Source organism: Alosa sapidissima, chromosome 1 (assembly GCF_018492685.1).
Source record: "Alosa sapidissima isolate fAloSap1 chromosome 1, fAloSap1.pri, whole genome shotgun sequence".
Lineage (NCBI taxonomy): Eukaryota > Metazoa > Chordata > Actinopteri > Clupeiformes > Clupeidae > Alosa > Alosa sapidissima.
In genome coordinates this window covers 24257960-24282491 of record NC_055957.1, presented here as the reverse complement: position 1 = coordinate 24282491, position 24532 = coordinate 24257960, and the positions used below count along the sequence as shown (strand labels likewise).

General features: G+C 43.8%; 1 protein-coding gene across 2 annotated transcripts in view; it reads left to right on the top strand.

The window, feature by feature from the left end:
- tet2 (tet methylcytosine dioxygenase 2) overlaps window positions 1-24496 on the top strand; it is a 33074-nt gene extending 8578 nt beyond the window's left edge. For both annotated transcript variants that reach the window (XM_042088817.1, XM_042088809.1), the window contains exons 3-11: window positions 11927-15034; window positions 15210-15300; window positions 15421-15514; window positions 15647-15855; window positions 17344-17494; window positions 17581-17670; window positions 17788-17925; window positions 18393-18750; window positions 20092-24496. In XM_042088817.1, the coding sequence (XP_041944751.1) occupies window positions 11971-15034; window positions 15210-15300; window positions 15421-15514; window positions 15647-15855; window positions 17344-17494; window positions 17581-17670; window positions 17788-17925; window positions 18393-18750; window positions 20092-21467 (5571 nt within the window). In that variant the 5' untranslated portion in view covers window positions 11927-11970 and the 3' untranslated portion in view covers window positions 21468-24496. The remainder of the gene's footprint in view (window positions 1-11926; window positions 15035-15209; window positions 15301-15420; window positions 15515-15646; window positions 15856-17343; window positions 17495-17580; window positions 17671-17787; window positions 17926-18392; window positions 18751-20091) is intronic.
- Window positions 24497-24532: the final 36 nt, after the last annotated feature.

The following is a 24532-nucleotide window of genomic DNA, read 5'->3' as shown; positions in this document are numbered from 1 at the left end:
AACCAGTTCAGGTGATGTGTGTTTTTTTTTTTTTTCAAAAACACTGACATGGAGGGGAAAGGGCCAACAAAAGATAGCAAGGCCTGGTTTGGGAAATAGCACCTTAAAGCTGAGGCCTCCTGTCGTTTTTAAAACAATAAACTGAGACAGTTTGTAGGCCATTGAGACATGTTGTGTTACTCATAGAAGCAGTAACCTGCTGTGCAACCCAGCTAACGTACAAATAATTCAGATGTCTTTTTATCTACCTGTAACCAGAAAATCTTGCCATGCAAGCTTTAAAAGCACGATATGGAGTCAGGTCTTTGACATCATATGACTGACTGGGAAAAGCTGTCAGACTGGTTATCAATGAGCACCCTGGCAGCTGAACAGAGGCTCAGTGCAAGTCCTCATTGAACTCCTAAAACCCTCATCTGGGCTGTTTTTACTTCTCCTATATTAAAGCTCATGGAAACCAGACATCACATGCCATTTTGTATCTCTTTCTCTGGGCCACTTTGGTGGCAACAACTGCTAATTCATTTTGGGTTGCACTGACTGAAGTGGGGCCCTTTCGTCTCCAAGCAAAACCACACAAAGTAGATTTCCTTGCTGTTGAGTCCATGTCAAAGCTAGGTTATGGGAGGCACACACTGACTGATGTTCATTACCATTACTCCATGCTCTGAGCAACACAAAGGACTTCAATGCGATCGGTACCACACAGCCACATCTGCCTCCTATTACCAACAAAGAACAATGAGGGCTGGTCTGGCCCCCACTCTGTTTCGAGGGGCTTCTCCAGGGGTGAAATTACAAACAGAAGTGTATATCCACCCCGGTTTGAGGTAATCTATTAATCTAGTCTCCAGATTTCTGGCCTCCACAAGAACACAAAGAGGATTTAGAATGGCATTACCATGTGTGTTGATGTCATTAGGGACATGCCCAGGGCACCGTTTCATACTGTACAAGGAAAGACAGGAGAAGACAGAGATTATCAGCACACAACTTACAGTTGTCCATATATCTCCTGTGGAGAGGGGTGTACCGTTGCAGGGAATTTAAAAAGTGAATACAGATATGTACACAGAAATTGTACACAATATAGGTAGGTGTGTTTAACCTGGTATTTTAAGTTCTAGGATACCAGAAAGCTATTTTGAAGATGTCTGCTGTCCTTACAGCATTAAAATAATTCTGAAATCATTTCTAAAAATTATTAGAAATTTGATTTCCCCCTGTTCTGAATGTTTCCCCATATAATAGTTATATGTAATAGTTGCATATGATAGTTGGTCAGTGTTATTGGTAATGTATCTTTCAAGAGCTCTGTCATCACCTTTGTCCTCCTCATTCAAGACCCTTGTAGAACAATACTCTGAGTGAATAACTGTTTTACCCCAATGGCCTAAAACACATTCTTGTAAACTTAAAACTGGGAATACCCAGTTAAAAGCACATATAGGTTGAAAACCTCACAGACCATATGGTGGTTTGAGACAAACACCAATTAGTTCCAGAGGGGGAACTTTCCCTTTCTCTCCATTGATATGCAGATCCCATCACTTGGGTTACAACAGAAAAAGGTGAAATGTTGTGGACGGAAGGACAATGCCAGACCAACAAAAGATAGGCATCAGCTCGAGCAGTGGAGAGTGGGGCCAGAGGCAGCCCCAGGCAAGCTGGCAGCAGCAGGATGCAACTGTTGTCTGTTAGGGCTGGTGTGGCATGTGTGGCTGGTGTGTGCTGTTGCCCAAGCAGCTGTTTGGGTCTCTGCTGTTGTTTACAGTTCGGCTGAATGAGCTTGGATGGAATGAGAGTAAATGTGTGGTCTTAGCAATAGTAAATATTTTTTCATGGTCACTGACAGCAAATCCCAAAGTCACCTATTATATCCCTCCAGCACATACCGGTACTCAAAACAACAATGTATTTGCTTTTACTGAGGCTAACATTGAGGGCAACACTGTAAAAATGAGTATAGACCCTTTCAAGAGAGTTCCATTATCAGCATCATAGTTGGCCCCACAAGACTTCCTTTTTAACATTCCATATGTTATCTTAATGCAGAGGAAGTAGATCGGGAACCAAATAGAACATTCAAGCATTGTTTTTGTTTTTATTGTTGAAAGGGTCTATGTAAGTACGTACGTATGTATGTACTTGCCAAAACAAAAAAATAAACTCCATGATATGTCTCTTTACACTTATTTGTTACCGTTTCGTCGTGGCTTTTGCTGAGAAACAAATAGTTCGCAACACACGCTGAACTTGAATCAAACATTCTTTAGAACACAGCTGATCAACCGTCTGCTTTCACTTTTGAATGAAGTTCCAAGCACAAACTCCGTTGCCATTGACAGCGGTCATTCTTGTTTTCAGAGGTAGAACTTTCGGAAATCCCATTCAAGTCAATGGAGCATTCTACTTGCATTGTGAAGAGCCGTATAATAAATAGTGTATAGTAGACATTTGACTGTGAGGTATTCTCAACATTATTGTTTTTTGCAATGCTTTGGGCTGCAGTTTGTCTACAAAGACCATTACACAACATTTTCACTTACACTTACCACATTAACTTTCGCAGTGTTCTGTAATGCACTGGAGCTGCCCAGTTATACCTCCTCTCACCTCACAAAGACACATGTCTATTACAATTCTCTCCCACAGCCTGCCAAGCCTCTCTCATCTAAAGCCTCTTGGCACGGCAGGCAATGTGGAGGAAAACTGCATGCAAATATGCCTCAGAAGTAACAGCCCCCACCAGCAGACACAGAAGCCTTTTTGTTGGGAGCCCAAAAGGCGTATTTGTCACATGTTGGGAGTGCTGTGTGCCATGGTTAGCCATATGAGGTACTTTATAACCGTCCCCAGCACATGTGACACATATTACAAATGTGAGGTGAGGAACAAAACGACATGTGTACTCCCCTCAACAGATCTTCCATGGGTGGCAATCTCCACAGCCAACACTGGCGAATACTCTCTATATTACGGTCATTCAACATTTTGCATTTACTGGTATGTTTAAATTAAATACATTGTGTCTCCACTGAAATGCTTTCGGGATTGCTACTACAACCAATCAGTAGTTTCATACTGTGCTTAATGTTTCCCCTAGTCACTACTGTTCTTGGACATGTGATATTTACCTTGAGCAATGTGATTACACAGGAGGCAAAGATACTATACTGTAGATACTCTGCTTGAGTTTGCATAGTTTGCCAACCGAAGACCCAGTGGTGTAGTCTAGTTAGCTGTAGTGGGTATACTGTGATGTAGTCTAGTTAGCTGTAGTGGGTATACTTTGATCAACCCCAAATGTTAATACGTATCCTTGCCTATTTTTAGTGGGTATACTGAGATGTCAATGCTTTTTAAGTGGGTATACTGCATAGTCCTGTGTATCACGCAGAATACACCACTGTGAAGACCTGAACTCAGGGTGCACTCTGTACACCTGATGAAGGCACCACTTGTTTACTACAGCCCGGTGAATGAGTTTGGAGCCTTCAGTAATGCAGGCGGAATGGGAGCCAGGGGCAGAGCGCATGCAGCTCTATATTTGTGTGAGGGATTTAAAGTGCTGTAGCATGCCAGTCATCTGACCCAATTACACAGAGGAAGGGAGCTGAGGATGAGGTTTCACTCAGATGCAAGAAGCAGGCGTTTAGGTGTTTGCGCACTAGACTGATTTTTTTGCAGTCCCTTGAACCTTTTGAGAAACTACCACTTGAACCATTCTAGCTACCTTGGAGTGGGGGCTTTTCCCTGCACATAGGAACCATGACTGATGTACTTACATGTTTATTGGTCAAGCACAATAGCCAACTTAGCCAATTCAGTAGAAGCGCCATTTTTTTAAAAGTCCATGGAAAATCATTCAACTTATGTTTAAATTTGCTTAACATACACACTGCATGAGGAAGCTGCAGAGGCTGACTACTGTCACGCAATAAATGCCTTCTGGGCACATACAGATACAGATGAAAAAAGCGATGCTGATCTGCCGGTTACCCTAACGTCAATTTGATGGTAATAATCTGCCTATAAAAATGTATTAAACCTGGACAGACACACAAAGGCTACATTTTCCAGCAAAATAGGGTAGGCTATGTATATTAACATTATTCACAGCATATTTATTGTCCCTTAGTTTAGTTGTCTGTTTCATTACTTTATGTTGATGTTAGAAATAGGCTGCTACTGTACCATGATGTCAGTTAGATGGTAAAATAATATGCCTGGTAAAATCACTGATAGATTTATTTGCTGTTATCACCTGGACATCAGGCTACATTTCCCTTTGTAACAGGGTAGTGATTGTGTGAATGTAAACCAGAAAACAGCCCTTTAAAAACTGTGTAGGGTGTTCTTAGAATCTTTAAAAAACGTCTACTTGTTACAACATTTGCTATTTAAAACCCTGAGGAATTGGCAACCTGTGAATGTAAAACCAGCTAAATGAATGTTACTGTTGCAGGGTTATATACTGCATGACTTCTGATGCTGTTCTAATCCATTAATCCAGTCAAGTACAGTGCCTTGCAATGCTGCCCTCAGTCATTCATTTAATCTTGTGCAATGTGATAGGTTAACTGAGTAAAACATATTAGGATTTTGTTGAATATGTTCAATTCATCAATTTTGGCGCTGAAATAATGAAGTGGCTAATTGTGTGCAGAGGAAACCATCGGAAACAAAACAGTCATTCAGTTTTTCTAACACAACTGAGGAAATACTTTCAACTACAACCCATTTTCCCAGGCATTTTTGAAATGGCCCAGGGCTGGCCACTGAGCATTGCAATCACATGTAACAAGACCTGTATATAAGAGCATTTTGTGACCTTCTGAAGTTCTATTGACTGTTTCAACTGACTCAAAAATGCAGTATAAGGAAAACAACAGCTGAGCAGCAGCACAGCAAATTTGTTCAATGTGTTAGCAGTTACTCATGCTAACCAACATTTCTTTCATTATGGGGAAGTTTGGCCTCAATCATGGAGATGAAATTGGGGAAACAGTAAAACATAAAACCCACACTAAAGACAAAAACTACCTTCACAGCTTTTATGGGCTGGATTTAGAATCAGACAGACCTGTGATCTCGACTCAACAAAGGAAGTGTTTTTCTTAAAAAAAAAGAAAAAAAAAGAAATTTACTGCCACTCTTTTCTTCAAGTGTGTTTCCCTGTGCTTATCATCTCTGAGGAACACGCTTATGGGGCTATTGGGTGTAGAAAGAGGAAGCACACACTCGAGATAATGCTTTATTTTTGGAGGAAAAGAAAGAAACGGTGGCTGCCGTGTGATTTACGAGGTCTCCCGTATCTCCCCTGGACGTGTCTGTTGGGGCTGACCCTCGCCACCCGGGCCTGAACCTGAGAGTGCACAGCCACGGGCCTCACAGCTGTCGTTATCAGTGAATGTCACGTACGGCTGCCAAGTCTCGCCATAACGACCCTCTCTCTCAACAGCCCTATTTCTGATCATGGTTTGACAGCAACGTAGTGTGTTTTGACATTCATTGTACCTGTATGCTATCCTCATTTGTTTCAAGAGATGCTGAGGAATCAGCACTTCCCAATTTACTTCTGTGCAGCAGCAAAAATGGCAAAGCCAAAGCAGTAGTCACTTAGGAGGCATTTAAGTTTGGGCGTGTAAGATCGGGTCCTCCCAAGGATTACCACAACACAGACACCACAACAACCAGACAAAAATGCAGTCTTGCCCCATATCTTTGTCTTTATTTACATGGCCCACCAACTGGTTGCCTGATTCCACTACAGCCGCCAGCATGTGGTGAAGTTCTTATTTGGCACCAGGCTGCACAATGTCAAACCCCAATAACCCTCCGTCTGTCCCACCCCTGCCCTGGGGCCGAGGAGCCAGTAACCTACAGAGTAGCTATAAATACCGGTTAAAACATAGTCTCAAAGGCCGTAGCAGTGCCCAGCCTGTCAAGCCTCTTAAAGCACTGGACAGAGAAGTTTACAGGTGTGCAAAAATAAATGTCCAGACAGACCTTTTTTCCCTCTGAACTGCAACAGGAAAAGGGCTGTGGCACTCCAGAGACTAGGAAAAGTAGAGGGGTCTGGGTGGATAATTACAGGCCGTGACAAGAGTGTCACATCAGGGAGAAAAAGAGGGAAGACAGGATAGACAACACAACACACTGAGAGCAAACCACACCTCAAAACAGTCATGGCATTGCACGCCACATGTAAATGACAAAGAATGTGAAAAGGCAATAAAAGTCAGATGGAAAATAAATCAAAGAAAACATGCAGATAAATCAATATATGCTACACAAAGATCTGTTTTTTAGTTAGTTAATGTGCAGTTCCTTAGCTACAGCAAAGGAACTTGGAGCTTAAAAATATATTTTTAATTAACTGTACACAGGATGCAGTCCTATTGTTTCAGGGTAGTTGTAGGCAACATGAGTATTTTTGTTTTGTGCGAGTGTGTGTGTGAGTGCTCAGAGCTCAGCTGGGATCTCTGGCTTTGTTATCCTCAGCTCTCAGAGATTTTTTTTTTTGTTTTCGGAGTGGGTGTATCCAACTGTGACAAGCTGCTTGGCTGTCCCGGGCTGGCTGCAAAATCTGGAGTGTCGCTCCAGAGTGGATTGGCACCAGGGCCAAGTGGAATAACCCATCACAAAGAGATTTAGCCAATCTTCAGAGCTGACACAATTTACAGTTAAAACTGTCTACTGGTGTACATCTGTTTCCAACACCTGGACATTTTTCCAAAAGAGTTATTTTAAGTAGTTTTAGTATTTTACATTGAAATAGTACACTGGTTTCAAATAAAAGTCACACAGAGAAATCAACTTTTTTCATTCTATGTGACTTGTGGCATTCTTCTCATGGGGGTTCAGGTCAAATGAAATGGTTTCCCCCCCAGAGCCAACAAAGGGGCCATGTCACCTCTCATTAGCGGAGCCTGAAAGACGGGGGACACCCACTGTACCCTGCGCCACCACCAGGGTTGGCAGCAGCCGAGAGGAGGTGATCCCAGTGCTGCTGGGCCTGGTGGAGAGGCGTCATCGGGAGCGCATGATAATACAGTTGGAGTGGAACCAATGTGTTGGTTCTGCTTTATTAATCTCACATGCACCCCTTGTGTATCTATTCTAAGGCACTAGGCTCAGTCTCAATGATAAGCCTGGCAGGAATCAGAGGTATAAACAAATGTCTTCTTAGTTTTGTAGCTTCTATATTGGTTTTGTAATTCTCAGCTCAATCGTAATAGTCAGCAGTTTGCTGTTGCCTATAAGTGGCAGATACATACAAACAGATATATGACACATTCTGTTTACTAATCTGATATCATTTTAAAAGGCTAACTGAGAAAACATTGGAGAACCCTTTTGCAATTATGTAAGCACATAATGTATTCTGAAAACTGCTGCCCTGATTAAAAAAAACAATGCAACTGATCTCAGCTGATATTCTGTCTATAATGAATGGAAATTTCTAAGTGACCCCAAACTTTTGAACGGCAGTGTATGTAAACAAACATAAACCATTCTGTTTTCCATTATTTGAGACTTAGCCTTATTAGTTTATGAAAGTACTGGTAACCTCTGACAGACACAGGACAGACAGCTAGAGACCTGATTTGTTGGAAATGTGTTGATGCAATTTTTTAAACAGTGCTGTGCCATCTTGTTGCCATGGCTATGTTTTGATCGAGGTTACATTCCAGCTGGCCATTTCAGGCTTGGCTGGAAGAGCTGTCACTGAGGAACCCATTTCCAAACAGAGTCTGGTGGCTTGGCTCGTTAGTGGAAGATTTAGCACTTTAACACCAGGGGCGGTGTATGGCAGCAGTCCTGCACAGGATGACAGGCGGGGGGACATTGTTAACTTGCCTGCCTGCACCACGGGCCCTGATGCCTGAGTGCTAACTGTGTTTCTCAGATGTCATTTTACAGTCTGAACAAAAATGCCAATTCTAAAAAAAACAGCAATGGTTAGGGATGTGAGAGCAAGAATGGCTTCATTTCTTTACTTTGAAATGTTTCCCCTTTTTTATGAAAGTCATAACAAGACATGTTGAATGGTTATGACACTTTCTGTGAGTGAAGTCAGAGTTTTGTCCATATTAAAGGTGCTCTAAGCGATGTTACTCGGTTTCTAAGCTAAACATTTTTTTGTCACATACAGCAAACATCACCTCACCATCCACTAGCTGCCTATGCCTTGAATACACTGTAATACAACGCAGTCTCTTTGGACAGCCCAGGCTCCAAAACATGGTTCCAAAACAAACTTGGTCCAGCCTGGACCATAAAAAGTTTAAATTGCACGGGAGGGAGGGGGAGGGAGTAGCGAGCTAGCTCTCTGTTTTGTTTAAATACAAACAACAGAAGTGACATTACCCAACATCGCTTAGAGCACATTTAAGTTAGATCAGCAGGTGCTACTTCAAGCTGCCCTTCCAATCAGACACCTGGAATAAATTTGCTGAAGATCTGTTCTATATTAGCTTTCCTGTGCACTCAGTAAACTCCTTTGGTATATGGTTCTGCATAAACTCCAACTCCTTTTGACAGTTGATCCTTCATCTTTAAATCCTTTCCATCTTGTGTACCTTGCCCTATACATAAGACGGCCTTAATTGAAGGTCATTTATAGGCTTTTTTGTTTTCTTTGAGTGATTCTTGTGTCCCGTATGTAGACCTGACGTGTGCAATGTAACAGCTGCAGTTTTGAAGGTGACAGTTCCTCTCCTATGATCACGAGCAAATGTAATCGACTCCAGATGTCATAATCAGCTCCAATGACGGAGCATCACGCTGCCAAATGAAACATACTATGCTAGCCCAGCTACCTCAACTCTTTCCAGCCATACTGTCCATTTATTACCTTTTTTTTCTTTTTCTTTTTACTGCACTCCACAGCTCCTATAGACCGCTCAGTCCTAGTTCAAGGCGAGGGAGGGTGGGAGGGCTGCAGAGGTTTTCGTGGGAATTGAAATCTGGCTTCAATTATGCTTTCAAAGGTTGGGGACTATGTTTTTCTTATCTCTCCATGGCTGCATAGTGGTTGTGTTCTATGGCCCTGTGCAGGAGAGGACATGATATATGTGCCAGTCAAATAAATAGTGCTGAGCACAGATTTCAAGGGGTGTATGTGGATGACGCTAAGAGAGAGAGACATGGCTGATTTAGGATCATAAATATATTCTGGTGGATGGGATCTGCTAGTAAAAGAGTATTTGTGCTTTAATTATGTTTTCTAAAAGATCCCCTCAAAGCATCCAGTTGGACTGTGATGAGCCCACCTTAGCACTTCGACACACTAGCACATTTCTTAACCTGTTAGATCGATTTATTTTAATGATGAGGCAAGACATCCAACTAGGTGTGTTAGCATTGGGAATGCATTCCTGGGATTTTGGAATAAATGGACCGTTGCACAATGGAAAGGTTTTCAATATGAGTGACAGTGGACTGTGGAAGCCGGTCATAAGGCTACTTGGGTTATGGCTGGAGAGTCCCCCCCCCATATCCCCCTTTATGTGCAGGCTGCCATCACATACGAGAGCACCACACAGAAAGCTGTGTTACTAAGTCCCATAAATCCCAACCACGGGATGACAGTGTTGCTCCACCTTAATGGCGCTGTCAGCAAACATTAGTGGCTCTGTCCATCTGAAGGCTATGGGAGTCACTGGGATATTTTACAGGAATCTGCCTCTTCTTGGGCATGGCTCCGCCCTGTTGCGTCTGCAGAGAGACATCGCATAATTATGATGGATTAGACTGCGGCTGGGTCTGGGGTCTGCACGCTGTAATTGTTTCACAGATGCTGCGGATGTGACATACATTAATAATCACAGCCTGGCAGTTAGAAATCAATGCCATCACAGAATTCTATATCTGCTCCTGGCAATGGGGGAGGGGAGCACAGAGAGAAAGAGAGAGAGAGAGAGAGAGAGAGAGAGAGAGAGAGAGAGAGAGAGAGAGAGAGAGAGAGAGAGAGAGAGAGAGGGGCACGCACAGATGAAGATGGGGAAAGACACTGTTTGGGCTTCTACTGAAATGTCAATCCGTATCTGTATGGTCAGTTATCTTGAACTGCAGCTCATGCATTTTAATCTGCTATAAGTTTTTAAAATTCAGATGGCGAGTAGTAGATAGGTGCAGTCCTAGTAATATTAGAGATGCAACAGTGAATAAATCGCAATGTACACACACAAACGAATCACAATATGCTATAACATGGCAATAAAAACCTTTCTACCATTGAAAGTGACTAAGAATTCCCAGTTTACACACTTTGTTGACAGGGCTACGCCACCGTCACTCATCTTTTTAAGCCTTTTTTAACAGGCTTAATGGTAATGCCATCAGTTTCACACAGACCTCCTGTGTCTGCTGTCTAAGTTGATTATCACTATGCCCTATTGGACAGCACAGACTTGTAGAGCAAGCCATTTTCAGCTCTAAGTCATAATGAACATCACACATTTGTCCAGATCAAAAGACTATTAGGTCAGTAACACCAATATCAGCATCAACCACTTGGCCTGAGAATTCTGAACTTTCTGAGGTTTGCATTGTTGTCAGAGATCGTTTTCCCTGCAGCGTAACCATAACGGAACTAACAGTGCGCCTTGCCTGTACTAATGAGTGATTCAGCCTCCCACCCCCTGCCATGCAAGCAAGCAGAATTATTCATGGGGTGGGATTACAATAGGGGGTGGAAGGTGTGGAATATCACAGCATAACAGCTGATGTGCTGCAGAGTCCCACCGCCATATCTACCATCTGTAAACACTGCTGCAGACAGAAATTAATTTGATATATGGAAGGTAAGACCTCAGATGCATGCAGTATTCGTTTCTGTCCATTATTCTTAGAGGTGCAGGAAAGTCTTGAGTCTAGAATGTCTCCCTGTCAGATTATTCGAAAGTAGTGAAAATTCAGAGAAAGGAAAACTGCCTCAGACAAAAGAGAGTTGAAACCCAAGCTTTATCCGCTGCTTTGTAACTCCTTCAATTTAAACTCTTGGCCCCCTGGAGACTTGCCGGTTAACAGGAATGAGGTCAGTGTCTAGCCAGATCCAGACATGGGCCTTTGTTTTGAGCATCTGCCTCAAAAGGAGCTCAGGGCCCGCTGGTATGCTGGCGAACAAAGGGCTGGCCCTCCCTCTGTAAACACCACGTTGCCCGTGAGCTGTGGCACACCGACAGCTGCTCAGGTTCACCCGTGTGCTGCTGGAAATGTTGAGCATTCCAAGAATGCTGCCAGGCCATTTTTCCTTACTTTTTTTTCTTAATCAAGTCCATCATTGCTAATGATCCCATGTGTCTTCTATAGGAAGATACTGGAAGATAACAATCTGGAAAATGTTGATGTTTCAATTAGCCATACTGTACAATCTATGTAGCCATACTGTACAACAATATACTAGTATAGAAGATCCATTTATCCTATTCAAAAATGAAACATTTGTTATTGTTTTTTAATAAGATAAATGCTAGATTTGCAAATACAATTTTTTTACAAGGACATTTTTTAGGCTTCATACCTTTATTCAGATAGGATAAGGAAGAGTGTTAGGGAAGTGAGTAGGAGAGACATGGGGTGGGATCTAGAATCGGATTTGAACCAAGTCCCCATGGGCATTTGGACCTATATGTGGTATGGATGCTGCAGCCACTTGCGCCACAGCGCCCCCTAAAAAAACAATACTTTTATGTACTGCAACACAGTTACGTGTGAATGCTAGTGCTATTCTGTGTGATTTACAAAAAAGCCTAATCATTGTTCTCCCATGATATTTTCATATCATGACCTTGTGAATTACTGCAAAATGAATACTTCAAATCTATGCACATACATATGTAACATACCTGTCTACTATACCATATTCAGTTCACAAATAATCAATATATTTATATTTTGTGTTCCCTTTTCGCAGGACGCAGAGAGGGCAGCCTCGTGGATGGACTCAGAGCAGACCAGATGGAAACAGAAAAGGCCAGTCATGCGACGGAAGAAAGTCTAAGTAGAGCACCATTTGGCGTTACACACCCACAAACAGAAAAACTGATCAGCCAGCTGCAGAATGGTAGCCCCTCGCCTGAAGCTGGCTCCCCACACCAACTCAATGGGGACGCCTGGGGCCATTTCAAGCCCAGCAACGGCAGCAGCCTGGGAGCCAACCCAATGAAGAGACATCGGGAGAACTGTTCCAGCCCTGCAAGTATGCAGGGCCTATTTGACCAGGCAGGAGTGTACGGCGTGAATGGAGAGATGAAGCACAGTCTGAGCGAGCAAGCACAGCTTGGGCCCCAGCAGCCCAAGAGGCCACGAGTGAACGGCAACAAGGAGCTGACAGCATGGGAGAGGACAGAGTCTGGTGGAGCCGAGGACAGGCTGGATGGATTTCCAGAGCTGACCAAGCTGCCACCACCGCAGTCAGGTGACTACGAGTGTGACAATGCTGTGCAGGATGGTAAACTGGACAGCAAAAGAAATTTTAACCTCACCAACGGTGACATTTTCTCACTTTCAAGGAGTAAATCGGTGTCAATTTCTAATGGTGCTACAGAGACCCAACCCTCCATGGTGGGCTCACCCGGTGACCTCTTAGAAAAAACTCTCTCTCAGTATTACCCTCAGCAGGTGTCTATTGCCCCGCAGACTGGCCAGTCACAGGCAGACAGAGAAGTCTGCTCTGCTGTCATTAGTGAGAGGCCTGAACAGAACACCCAGGCACCTTCTCTCACCTCAGGTTACCCCATTTCATCCCAGATGCCTGCCTCTGAACAGCAGGCTAGGATCTCCCCAGAGCTGGGCAATGGTGGCTTTAACACCCAGTTCATGAACGGATTCTCCAGCAACTTTAGAGGGGAGCACCAGCAGCATCCTCAGAAGCAGCAGCAGCAGCAGCAACAGCACCCTCTACCAGAGATCCCTGACCTAGAACAACCTCACAGTCTGGACCAGGCACCTGGAATGGTTCCTCCACAACGGGTCAGCCCTGGCTCTCAGGCCCAAAATGGCTCTGAGTGCTTCCACAGTAACCCAGAGGGCCCCAGCATTTTCTCAAAACCAAATGCAGAGTTCAACCAGGGCCCCTACCTCCCCTCGTTAGACTCAAGTACTCCTCTTCACACAAACAAGGGCAGTGGATTTGGGCCCTTTAGTAGCTCAGCGAGGCCCCCAAGCACTCCTGAAGGCCAGCTGCACATGCAGTATGGTGCCCAGCAGCAGCAGAAGCAGCAGCAGCAGCCTGGCCTCCCTGGCCTAGCTGAGCATTCCACCCTGCAGGGCGCTCCTGGCCAGTCCCATCCAACAATCCCCTCCCTACGGACGAGTGCAGATAGGGAGCCAGAGTCTCAGGCTGGTTCGACACCAATGCAGGGTCAATGTGGCACACTTGAAAGTGAGCTGTCACTGACCCACACACAGGAAATGTCACAGAGAGCCGAGGCCTGTTCTCAGATGGGCTGGATTGACTTAAACTCCCAAGCCACTACACAGTCCCCTAGCATGCCATCCATGTGGGGTGGCTTCCCCCCTCAATCCCCAGTGGACCAGCAGCCACCACCTGCTCAGCAGACCCAGGGGCAATCACATGACCCCAGCTCCACACAGAGTTTCCTACCACAGGGCTTTAATCAGCCTGGCTACCAGAAGCAGCAACAGGACTGTCAAACACATGACTGGCAGCAAAGGGGCTCTAAACCCTCACCCACTGGGCCTCTGCCAGGGCCACCCAAACTTCAGCACATGCCCCAGCAGTGTAGTGTTCCACCACAGCAGGCAGACAACCAGTTTTGCGCTCAGCAAGAGCACTTATGCAAAGACCAAGACCTTGAGCAGATACTGTCACCCAATTTCATACCCTCTCACCAGCAACCATTGCTCCCTCCCCACTCTCAGCATGAGGGTCACCAGGTGACTAACGCACTTCAGCGCCAGTGCTCTCAGGATAGCACCTCGAACATTACATCCCAGCCATCAGACCCATCACAGGGCCCCATGGACCCCGAGCTCTTAAACCGCCTCAAGATGGAAAGCTACATGAGGTCAGAGAAGCAACAACAGCAACTGAAGTCTCCAACATACAGGGCTCAACCAGGGCCATCTCCGCAACCCATGTCCAGCCCATCTCACAGACCCAAATCTCAGCCTTCACAAAACGACCAGGCCATGTTTGGGTTTGGCAGTGCAGAGGGGCCTGGTATGAAGGATAACTTCAAATTCAACAAAGCAATGGAGATGCAAAAGCAGCAGCAGCTACAGCTACAGCAGCAGTATAGCCCAGGTCCCAGTGCTCAGAAGCAATATCCTCAGCAGCAAACTCACAGTCACAACAGGATGCCAAACCACATGGACTTCCCCTCAACTCGGATGCCGCCACCTTCACCACAACAGGCGCCTGGCCAAATGTACCCCAAACTGGAACACCCAGAGGCCTGTGCCCAGTATCAGCGTGACGCCCTGCCCAGCCCTGGGCCACAAGGGGATTTTCAGAGGCATGCTGCCCTGCGGATGCACCTTCTTCAGAAGCAGGAGAGGCATGCTGTCCCACAATGTCCTAATGACCTCCGCCATGCCCTGCCAGCCATCAAGCAGGAGAATGGCCTGAGATTTGAGGCCCCTCACATGCCGCCTCAGCAGCAGGGCAGGGAGCTGCTACCAAACGGTGGAGGGCCAGTGATGGTGAAGCAGGAGCGGCCATCCTCCACCTGTGAGCAGAGCCAGCAGCAGCGGAGCATCCTGGCCACCATGGAGCAGCAGCTCCGTCAGTACCAGCTCTCGCCCGTGTTTGAAAAGAAGTCACTAGTGGTCAAATCGCCAAATAAAGTAAAGGTAGAGATGTCAGGCGGGGTGACTGTGCTCTCAACAAACGTTGGCACATGCGGTGGTGAGGACAGGAAGCCACCTGAAGTGAAAAGAGAGCCTGGGCTACAAAGCTTTTTGGAGTCACCCATGAAGCTGTTGGATACACCCATAAAGAACCTCCTGGACACTCCTGTGAAGACACAGTATGAGATTCCACCCTGCCACTGCCTTGGTGAGACCATTACCACTGTTCTATTCAATCACACAGTCACTGCAGTCACATACCAAACTAGCAGTCTAGTCATCTAAACCCATCAGTCTAGTTTGAACTCACTTGTTGATAAAAATAGATTGTTTTATGATATCATCTTGGCAATTACATTGTTATTATTGCCAAATCTCTCCAGAGCAAATCAGTGAGAAGGATGAAGGCCCATATTATACTCATCTTGGGGCAGCTCCCAATATCGCTGGCATCCGTGAAATGATGGAAAAGAGGTACGCTTTTCATTTCGCTTGAACTGCTCAAAACCATCATCCTCACCTTTTTTTTCAGTCTGGTCTAGTCTAGTCTCTACAGTTGAATCTGTACTTACTTGTTCTACTTACTGTCCACAGATCTGGTTTCACTGGCAGCGCCATAAGGATTGAAAAGGTTGTGTATACAGGCAAAGAAGGCAAGAGTACACAAGGGTGCCCTATTGCCAAATGGGTAGGTCGAATTAACTTTATGAATAATGTGTTCATTGTTAATATCACCTATAAAACTATAGGAAATGTAACCTGATTCAACAGCTAACAAAAAGCATAAACATGCATAAAGGGTGTGTTTCTGTGTATGTAGGTTATTAGGAGAGCCAGCGTGGATGAGAAGCTCTTAGTGCTGGTGCGCGAACGTCCAAGTCACAAGTGTGAGACATCCTGCCTCGTCATAGTGATACTGATCTGGGAGGGTATCTCGATCAGCCTGGCCGACCGCTTGTATTCGGAGCTGAGCAGCACACTGACAAAGCATGGTGCCCTTACCAACCGCAGATGTGCCCTCAACGAGGAGTAAGAGACCAACCATAATCCATATATTTAGATCCAATTATCATCTACATGGTGTCAGTTCCAGACAAGAACACAAGAAGCATAACCAGTTTCATTCAAGTACAGAAGAAAACTCTGCTGGTGTGCTATTCAAACCAGACCAAAAAGCTTACATAAAATGAGCCAAAAAGGTTGCATAACAACAGTTTGGTGTTAAATGGTCCACAGCGGTTAATTCCATAACTAAAGAGCCTAAGGCTTCTTTTTATGCCAGTCAGAATCGAGTTTACATGAATAATTCACCACAAAGGCACTGGTGGGAGATGATATGTCAGGGTATTGCTATAACCTTACAATCTAACCTGCTCTAATGTGTCTTAGCTCTGTATCATTTACCACAACGCAGCATGATCAAGCTACCTAAAGTGGCAGACCAGGGAAGCATTTGGCAGTCATATATTGTCTAAAACAAACATGAGAAAGGAGTTTTGAGCAAGACCGTCTTTTGCATTAACACCAAATTGTCTCTAAGCGAACCGGGCATACACTCACATCAAAAACAAACTATTTTACACCACTGACAATGTTCAAAATAGAATGACACTTAAGTATAAGTATATTGATCCTGTCAGGGAAATTTGGTCTCTGCATTTATCCCAATCCGTGAATTAGTGAAACACACACAGCACACAAATGCTTCCCTTCAGTGAGGTGAAGCACACACTAATCCTGACGCAGTGAGCTGCCTGCTACAGCGGCACTCGGGGAGCAGTGAGGGGTTAGGTGCCTTGCTCAAGGGCACTTTAGCCATTCCTACTGGTCGGGGTTCGAACCGGCAACCCTCCGGTTACAAGTCTGAAGCGCTAACCAGTAGGCCACGGCTGCCCCAACTTCTGTGGTAGTGTGGTGGTGCCTACAGACAAATCGAAGTATTGTAAACGTTGTAAGTGTTTCGAAAGGTTATAAAGAATGTTATTTTACTAAGGGTGTGTTTTTAGGCTACCTTAGCTGACTTCCTGTCACAGGCACTTTGAAGGAATGAATGCAGCGCAAACCACAGTCAATGAACGCAAGAGGACAGTCGGCTACTCTCCTTTCGCGTTCATTGACTATGGTTTACGCTGCATTTGTTAATTGACTTGTTAGACGCGAATCGTCTACTCTCGTGTTCATTGACTGTGCTTTGCGCTATTTGCATTGCATTTGTTAATCGACTTGTTAAGCCTTTCCTTCAAGGTGGCCGGGACAGGAAGACAGCTAAGGTAGTCTAAAAACACACCCATCATAAAATAACATTTCACTTACAATGTTTATAACCTTTCGAAAAAATTTTACAATGCTAAAACAGCCTTCACTAAAAAAGCTCTAGTAAATCAAAAGCTCTACAAATCAAAAAGCGGGTTTACATGTGTATTATGAAAGGTGGGGAGGACTCTCACTGTAGCTGACTTGGAGTGGACATTGAACTAATGTGATCATCTACAAATGTGACCTCTGTGCTCTTTCCAGGAGAACATGTGCTTGTCAAGGGCTTGACCCTGATGCCTGTGGAGCCTCCTTCTCTTTCGGCTGTTCCTGGAGCATGTACTACAATGGTTGTAAATTTGCCCGGAGTAAAATACCTCGCAAATTCAAGCTTCTTGGGGATGATCCCAAAGAGGTATATTGTATCTACATCTTTGTCACTACCAAGCCCGAAACTTTCTTCCTGGATTTGTGTCTATAGTTTTTTATTTTATTTCACAGGAGGAAAGGTTGGAGTACAACCTCCAGAATCTGGCAACGATAATGGCCCCAATGTATAAGAAGATGGCACCAGATGCTTATGGCAACCAGGTGAGGTGGCACATAATATTAATATACATCAAAAGGTTTTCAGGGTACTGATAGGTTGCAACAGCTCTGCACATGCCAGTCGAGGCTGGTTTAGTTGACCTGTGTGCTTTTCATCAGGTGGAGCATGAGCATCGGGCTCCTGACTGTCGACTCGGGGTAAAGGAGGGGCGACCGTTCTCTGGGGTCACTGCCTGCCTGGACTTCTGTGCCCATGCCCACAGAGATCTACACAACATGCAGGGAGGCAGCACTGTGGTAAGCTCTGCTAGAGATGGCCAGCAACACTGATCTGCTTAGGTCCATACCAATCTTTAGAGATCAGGGTCAGCCGATGGCCGATAAATCGTTCCGATATTTTGATATTTGGCTGTTTTTGTCCCTCTATTTGTATGATAAATAATGATAAGATAAGAATTTAAGACCCTCAGTTTTCCCCCAGGAACAATGTTGTTGTACTCTTCCAAATGTCTGCTGGTAATTTAATTGATACAAGGGGCAGTGTGTTTCACAGGTGTTCCACAGCAAAAATACTGGGCAGCCCGCAGATGCACCTGCCTGTTAATCGGCTTAATATACTCGGATATCGGCTGAAAAAATGCCAAAAATCGGCCTTATTAATCGCCCAACCGATTAATCGATTTACCTCTAGCTAATAGTATCCCCATTTGCAAGACATATTTTAAAGCAGCATATGGCTGAACTAACTTGCTCCTCTTCCCCAGGTTTGTACACTGACGAGGGAGGACAATCGTGAGATTTCAAAGATCCCTGAGGACGAACAGTTGCATGTGCTGCCGCTGTACAAAGCCTCCAACACTGATGAGTTTGGCAGTGAAGAGGCCCAGCGGGAGAAGACCCGCACCGGCGCCATCCAGGTGCTCAGCAACTTTCGCCGGCAAGTGCGCATGCTTGCTGAGCCTGCCAAGTCCTGCCGGCAGAAAAAACTGGACGCCAAGAGAGCTTCAGCTAACAAACTGGCTGGCCTCCCTGACACACCTAACTCTAAGGGAGACAAAACCGCTCAAGCAAAGAAACAGAGCACTTATGAGAATCCTGCAGGCCAGAACACACTTATATCAGGTATGTGCAGGGATAGGGTAGGGTTCAGTGTTCAAAGTAACACATCAGAGTTTAAATTGCCAAATTATTGTACAACCCCAAAACAGAAAAAGTTGGGACATTGTGTAAAATGTGAATAAAAACAGAATGTAATAATCTGCAAATCTCTTAAACTCATATGTAGTTGCAAAAACGACACAGGCAACATATCAAATGTTGAAAATGAAAATTACCATTTCAAAATATATTTTTATTTTGAATTTGATACCACAACATGTTTCAAAAAAAGTTGGGACGGTGGTAACAAAATGCTGGAAAAGTTATGTAATGATAAAGAAAACAAAAGGAAGAATGTTTCACAACTAATTAGGGTAACTGCCAACACGATTGGGTATGAAAAAGAGCATCCCAGAGAGGCAGGGTCTCTTAGAAGTAAAGATGTAAGGGTATTCATCACTCCAAATATGTGCACAAATGATGGAACAATGTAATTTTAATGCTTCTTAACATGAAATTGTATTTGTAAAGGTCCTGTGGTTAGACCAATCAAAATGTTCTTTTTGGAAATCATGTACTCATCTGGGCTAAAGAGGAGAGGGCCTATAAGTATCCAACCTATCCAACTTGTTTTAGTGATCAGTTCGAACATCTATGACGGTGTGGAAGAGCATTAGTGCCTACAGCATGGGCATCTTGCACATCTGACAAAGCACAATCAATTCTGAATTATGTATACAGGTTTTGAGCAACATATACTGCCATCCAGGCAATGTCTTTTCCAGAGAAGACCTTGAACATTTCAGGAAAACAATGCCAAAATGAATTCTGCCAATATTTAAATAGTATTTCTCCATAGAGGAAGAATTCAGGTGCTAAAATGGCCTGTCAGCATTCCAGATTTGTCAATGAATGAAAAACATGACTAAGAATACCCCATACTGTTGAGCAACTGAAATCCTATATCGGGGAGTAATGGGACAACCTTTCATTCTCAAAACTCTAAAACTCTAACAAATGGTCTCCTCAGTTCCTAAAAATGAACTGAGGATGGAATGAAGCTCCCGTCCCAACTTCTTTTTGAAACATGTTGCTACCATCAAATTCAAAATTAACATACATTTTCCATGAAATAGTCCAAATTTTCATTTTCAACATTTGATATGTTGTCTATGTCCTTTTTGCTGCTAAATATGGGTTTACAAGACTTGTATATTATCACATTCTGTTTTTATTTGCATTTTACACAACGTCCCAACTTTTTCTGTTTTGGGGTTGTAGATGTGCTGATTAATAATAATGTTGCACTGTCTACAACACATGTTAACATGAGACTCTGTTCTGTGTTCCTCTCCTCCCACACAGGTGTCCTTGGCGCTTCCCTTCAGCATGGGCAGCAGCCACACCCTCTTCAGCACCAGCAGGCCGCCTCGCACCCTTTCGCACCCGCACCCGGCTCTCCTCATCCCGCAGGATACCCCCGGTTCCCCAGCTCTCCCAGTCCTTTTCCCAGCACTCCAAAGCCGGGCAGCTTGTACCCGCAGTCACCCATCTCAGCGAGTCCCTACCCCTCACCTCTACATGTACCAAATTCTTACATGAATGGAGGAAATCCAGCCAGCCCCTATCCCAACGCTCTTACACCCAATAACCTCTACCCAGGATATCAGTGCAATGGGGGAATGGCGATGGAGAACTATCATCCCTACTACCCCGGTAGTCCAAAGCACCTGGAGATGTACAGGCAGCAGAGACCACCCATGTACCCTGAACAGCAGTATGGGGGTCATCAGCGTTACGGGGTTAACTATCCCCCGCGCTACAGTGAGCCAGGCCTGCAAGTCAATGGCTTTGGCAACTGCGCTGTTAGGCCTGGGGTTCACCCAGTAGGGCCATACCCTCCTTACCCTCCTAGTGGGGGACCTGAAGCCCAGTATTTGGAGGCCATCTCCCGGCCTCCTTCATCCCATCCCAGTTTGGACTATGCATCTGTGAGCAAAGGCAATCAGTTCAGTAGGTACCCCAACACATACCTGTCACAGAATCCTCAGATGTTTGCTCCAGGCCTGGACCCCTTGCGTATGCAAGCTAAGCCTGACATGAGCTTGCATGGAGCCAACGGTATGCCTCAGGGGCTTCCACCGCTTGGAAGTGAATGCCTGACGCCTGGTGCCCAACCTCCATTTGGGCTGCCTAACGGCAGCATGCACAGCGTAATGGTCAAACAGGAGCCTGGTGCCCCGATTCCCACCACACCAAAGGGGAAGGAGGATGTGTGGTCAGACAATGAACACAACTTTCTGGACCCTGACATTGGTGGGGTTGCAGTGGCACCCAGCCACGGCTCCATCCTAATTGAGTGCGCCAAGAGGGAGCTGCACGCAACTACACCTCTCAAACAGCCCAACCGTACCCATCCCACCCGCATCTCACTGGTGTTCTACCAGCACAAGAACATGAATGAGGCCAAACACGGACTGGCTCTCTGGGAAGCCAAGTTGGCAGAGAAGGCACGGGAGAAGGAGGAGGATGCAGAGCGTGGTATTGAGAGCACACCGAGCAAGAGCAACAAAAAGGTGAAGCGTGAGCCTCCAGAGTACTCCGAGCTGGTGGAGCCCCCCTACAAGCGCTTCATCCAGACCCTGACCGAGAGGTCCATGTCCTCCACCACCAACACATACGTAGGCACGGCACCTTACGCCTTTACCAAGGTCACAGGGCCGTACAACTGCTTCATGTAGGCATGTGGGCTCTTTACAGTGTGAAGTCTCCAAATGCAGAAACACACACTCATCATTGGTGCTGGAAATGGTGCTAAAATGCAATGAGAAAATGACCTTGGTGTCGCTGCCTATGAGCTTTCGATAGTTTTCTCTCTCTCTCTCTGGGATATGTGAGTGACTTGTCACCCAGGAGCAAAACACCACATCACCAGAACAGTTGGAGCAAACTTCAGAGATCCACTGATGACAGATCAGATCATGTCACCCCTCCAGAGATCAAGCTTTACTGACTAACCCTAAGGAGGTATTTATTTAATATTTGGTTACTTTTTACAGGATTCACACTGTTCTACTTCTCTGGTGCTTCTCTAAGTCCAATACATCAGGACAAATATTACTGGAAACAATTTGTTTCAAAAAGTTTCATTTTGGTGGCTTTACATTTTTTTTTTTATCTAAAGGAATATCTCAAAATAGAGATGATTTTCACAGAAAAACACTGATCACATTCTCGGTGCTACAGGTAAAGAGTGTCTTATGTTAAAATGCCTTCAGAGTCAAATTGGTGCATACACACTGTCATTCAAAGGCTACTAAACAGTTATTTTATGATTCGTTGGTGGGTAATGCCAGAATATCCTCAAAAACTTAAACAAATGTTTTACAGTGTTTTTGATATTGAAGGTATGAGGGTTTATACCTTCAAATTTGGCCTCTAACTAAAAAAAGGCTAATTGTATTTCTTGAATAAATAAATAACATGGTTGGAATTGGCCTGCAATACTCGATAGAATCATCATGCAAAAGGAAATTTGTCTGGTGCTTTCAGACGTTTCACAAATCCTTTACATGTACTTTCTATTTACTGTGTTTTGAGCCATTCAAAAGGTGCATTTTTTTACAACAGTAATATTTTTAGGAGTCAGAATAAATCTGCCAGGAGGTTTGTATGTTTTCCTTGAGGGTAACCTTTTTGTCAGAAATGATAGTTCTAGGCCATTGGCCCACAGAACAAATCTGGAGTTGGTGCTCATTCATGTTAATTTTAGTCATGTGACTGTTGTGTTGATGATCACGTTCCTCACAGCATGCAGGTGAAGCTCAAGGAACAGGGTTAGGTCTATGTTAGCATCATGGTTTTTAAGGCAGCTGGCTTGCTGTGGGGTCCTCAAATAATAATTGTAATCTAGCTGTATAATTAAAAAGTTGATATTTGTACAGTAAATTAATTCTTTTTTTCTGGAATTTAGGCTTTAGATTTTAGTACTGTAAAAACGTAATTTTCTTGTTTGGGTTTCAGCTGAGTTTTGTTTCAAATGGTGCTACTCGACCTGCTACAAACATATAATGTGAGAATCTTTATTGGGGCAGTGAGAAGGCTTATGAATGATGTACAGTACCTACTTGTCATATACCTCAGAACTAGTTTGGCAATAGGATTATGATACAAAGGCTTTTTATTATTTCTCTCTGTCTTTTTTCTTACGGCTTCACAGCACTTCACATTTTAACAGTTACCACAGTCTCACAAAACTTTTAGGCCAAGGCAAGGTTAAGTTCATTACCTACTTTCTTCACACTTGATCTATTAGAAAGTATTACTTGAACTTCAGGCTTTGATCTAATAGCAAAATCAGGGATACTTCAGCTTATTTCTGTGCATCACAACATAAACATTGCTTGTGTCCTTTATGTTGTCTCCTCTCCTTCAGGGATTGGCCTTTGCATCATGAATCCCTATGAATTTATTTGTACATACTACAAAACACACAAAAGTAACTTTGTAAGAAACATTGAAATTACCTGCATTTTGTACTTATGTTTTAGTAGATTGTCGGTTAACTTTAAAACAATGAATTTGATGGTATGATCATATGCACTGAGTTGATTAAAGGGAAAGTATGGCATTGACTAAATAAGTGAAGCACTCGCTTTCTACTAAAAAAAAGAAGAGTAAAGCCAGGGCAGTTATGACCATAGATGCACATTTGCGTGCTTGTGTATAGCTAAAGTAAAATTTATTTATGACCACTAAACATTTATATAATACTTTTTCTCCCTCTCTTCCATTCAATTCAATGTGATATTTTGTGGGGTAACAGTTATGTGTGAAACATTTTCCCCATTCTAACATGTATAAACATTTTCTGGAAGCACTTCAATTCTTTTTTTTTTCCAGAAAATTAATACAATTAAAGATTACAAACATTTATTTAAAAGGTAGATTGTAAATGTGTTGTACATACCATGTGTTTGTATCACAGAGGTTTCTATCTTTGTCATTTTAAATCCCTGTCATCACATAAAAATGTGTAGAATCTGTAGTTTACCAGATGTACCTACGGCCCATGTTTCATAAACAATCATTGATTCATCTCTATCTATGGATAGATTTGGTATTTTACACAGACCCTGATCAGTAGACCACGGTGGCTGATGTAAAAGCCGCAGCAAACTGTCAAATAGCAACTACCTTAACAGTTCCCACAGTAGAGTCCTGTTAGCTATAAGTCAACTAGACAGAATGAATAGTGATGAGAAATTCCATTTTTTTTGTAAAGTGAAAATTTGATGTTAAATTTCGGTGTACAGGACCCAGCTTCAGTAGCAAATTGTGGAGGAGAGGGGAAAAGTGATTAGGATATAGCGGGTGACAAGCATAGCCATACTTGAAAAAGCTTATGAGTTTTTCTGAGTGGTGTCAACATTACTTGAATGACTTTATGAGTTTGACTAATGCACAAGAGTGCACAGCTCCAAAATTAAGCTAGCAGTTCATGTACACGTGTTGGTATTTTGCAGTTAGACACTAAAGGTTAAAGATATATTCTGCCTCGGTCCTTTTTTTGTTTTTTGAATAAAACTGCTTCTCTTGTTCCCCCCGAAGTTTGGTATGCTTAAAATGGAATGTGGATGGGTATACATACTGTAAGTATTGTAATGTACTGAAGTACTGAATGCAGTTTATTTGAAAGCTGTTTATTATATCATTCCTGATATTGCTGAGATGTGGGTGTTTTTAATAAAATTTATATTTATTTAAAGCATTTCAAACCTGTGCTGCTTATTTTTTGCTGTTGAGT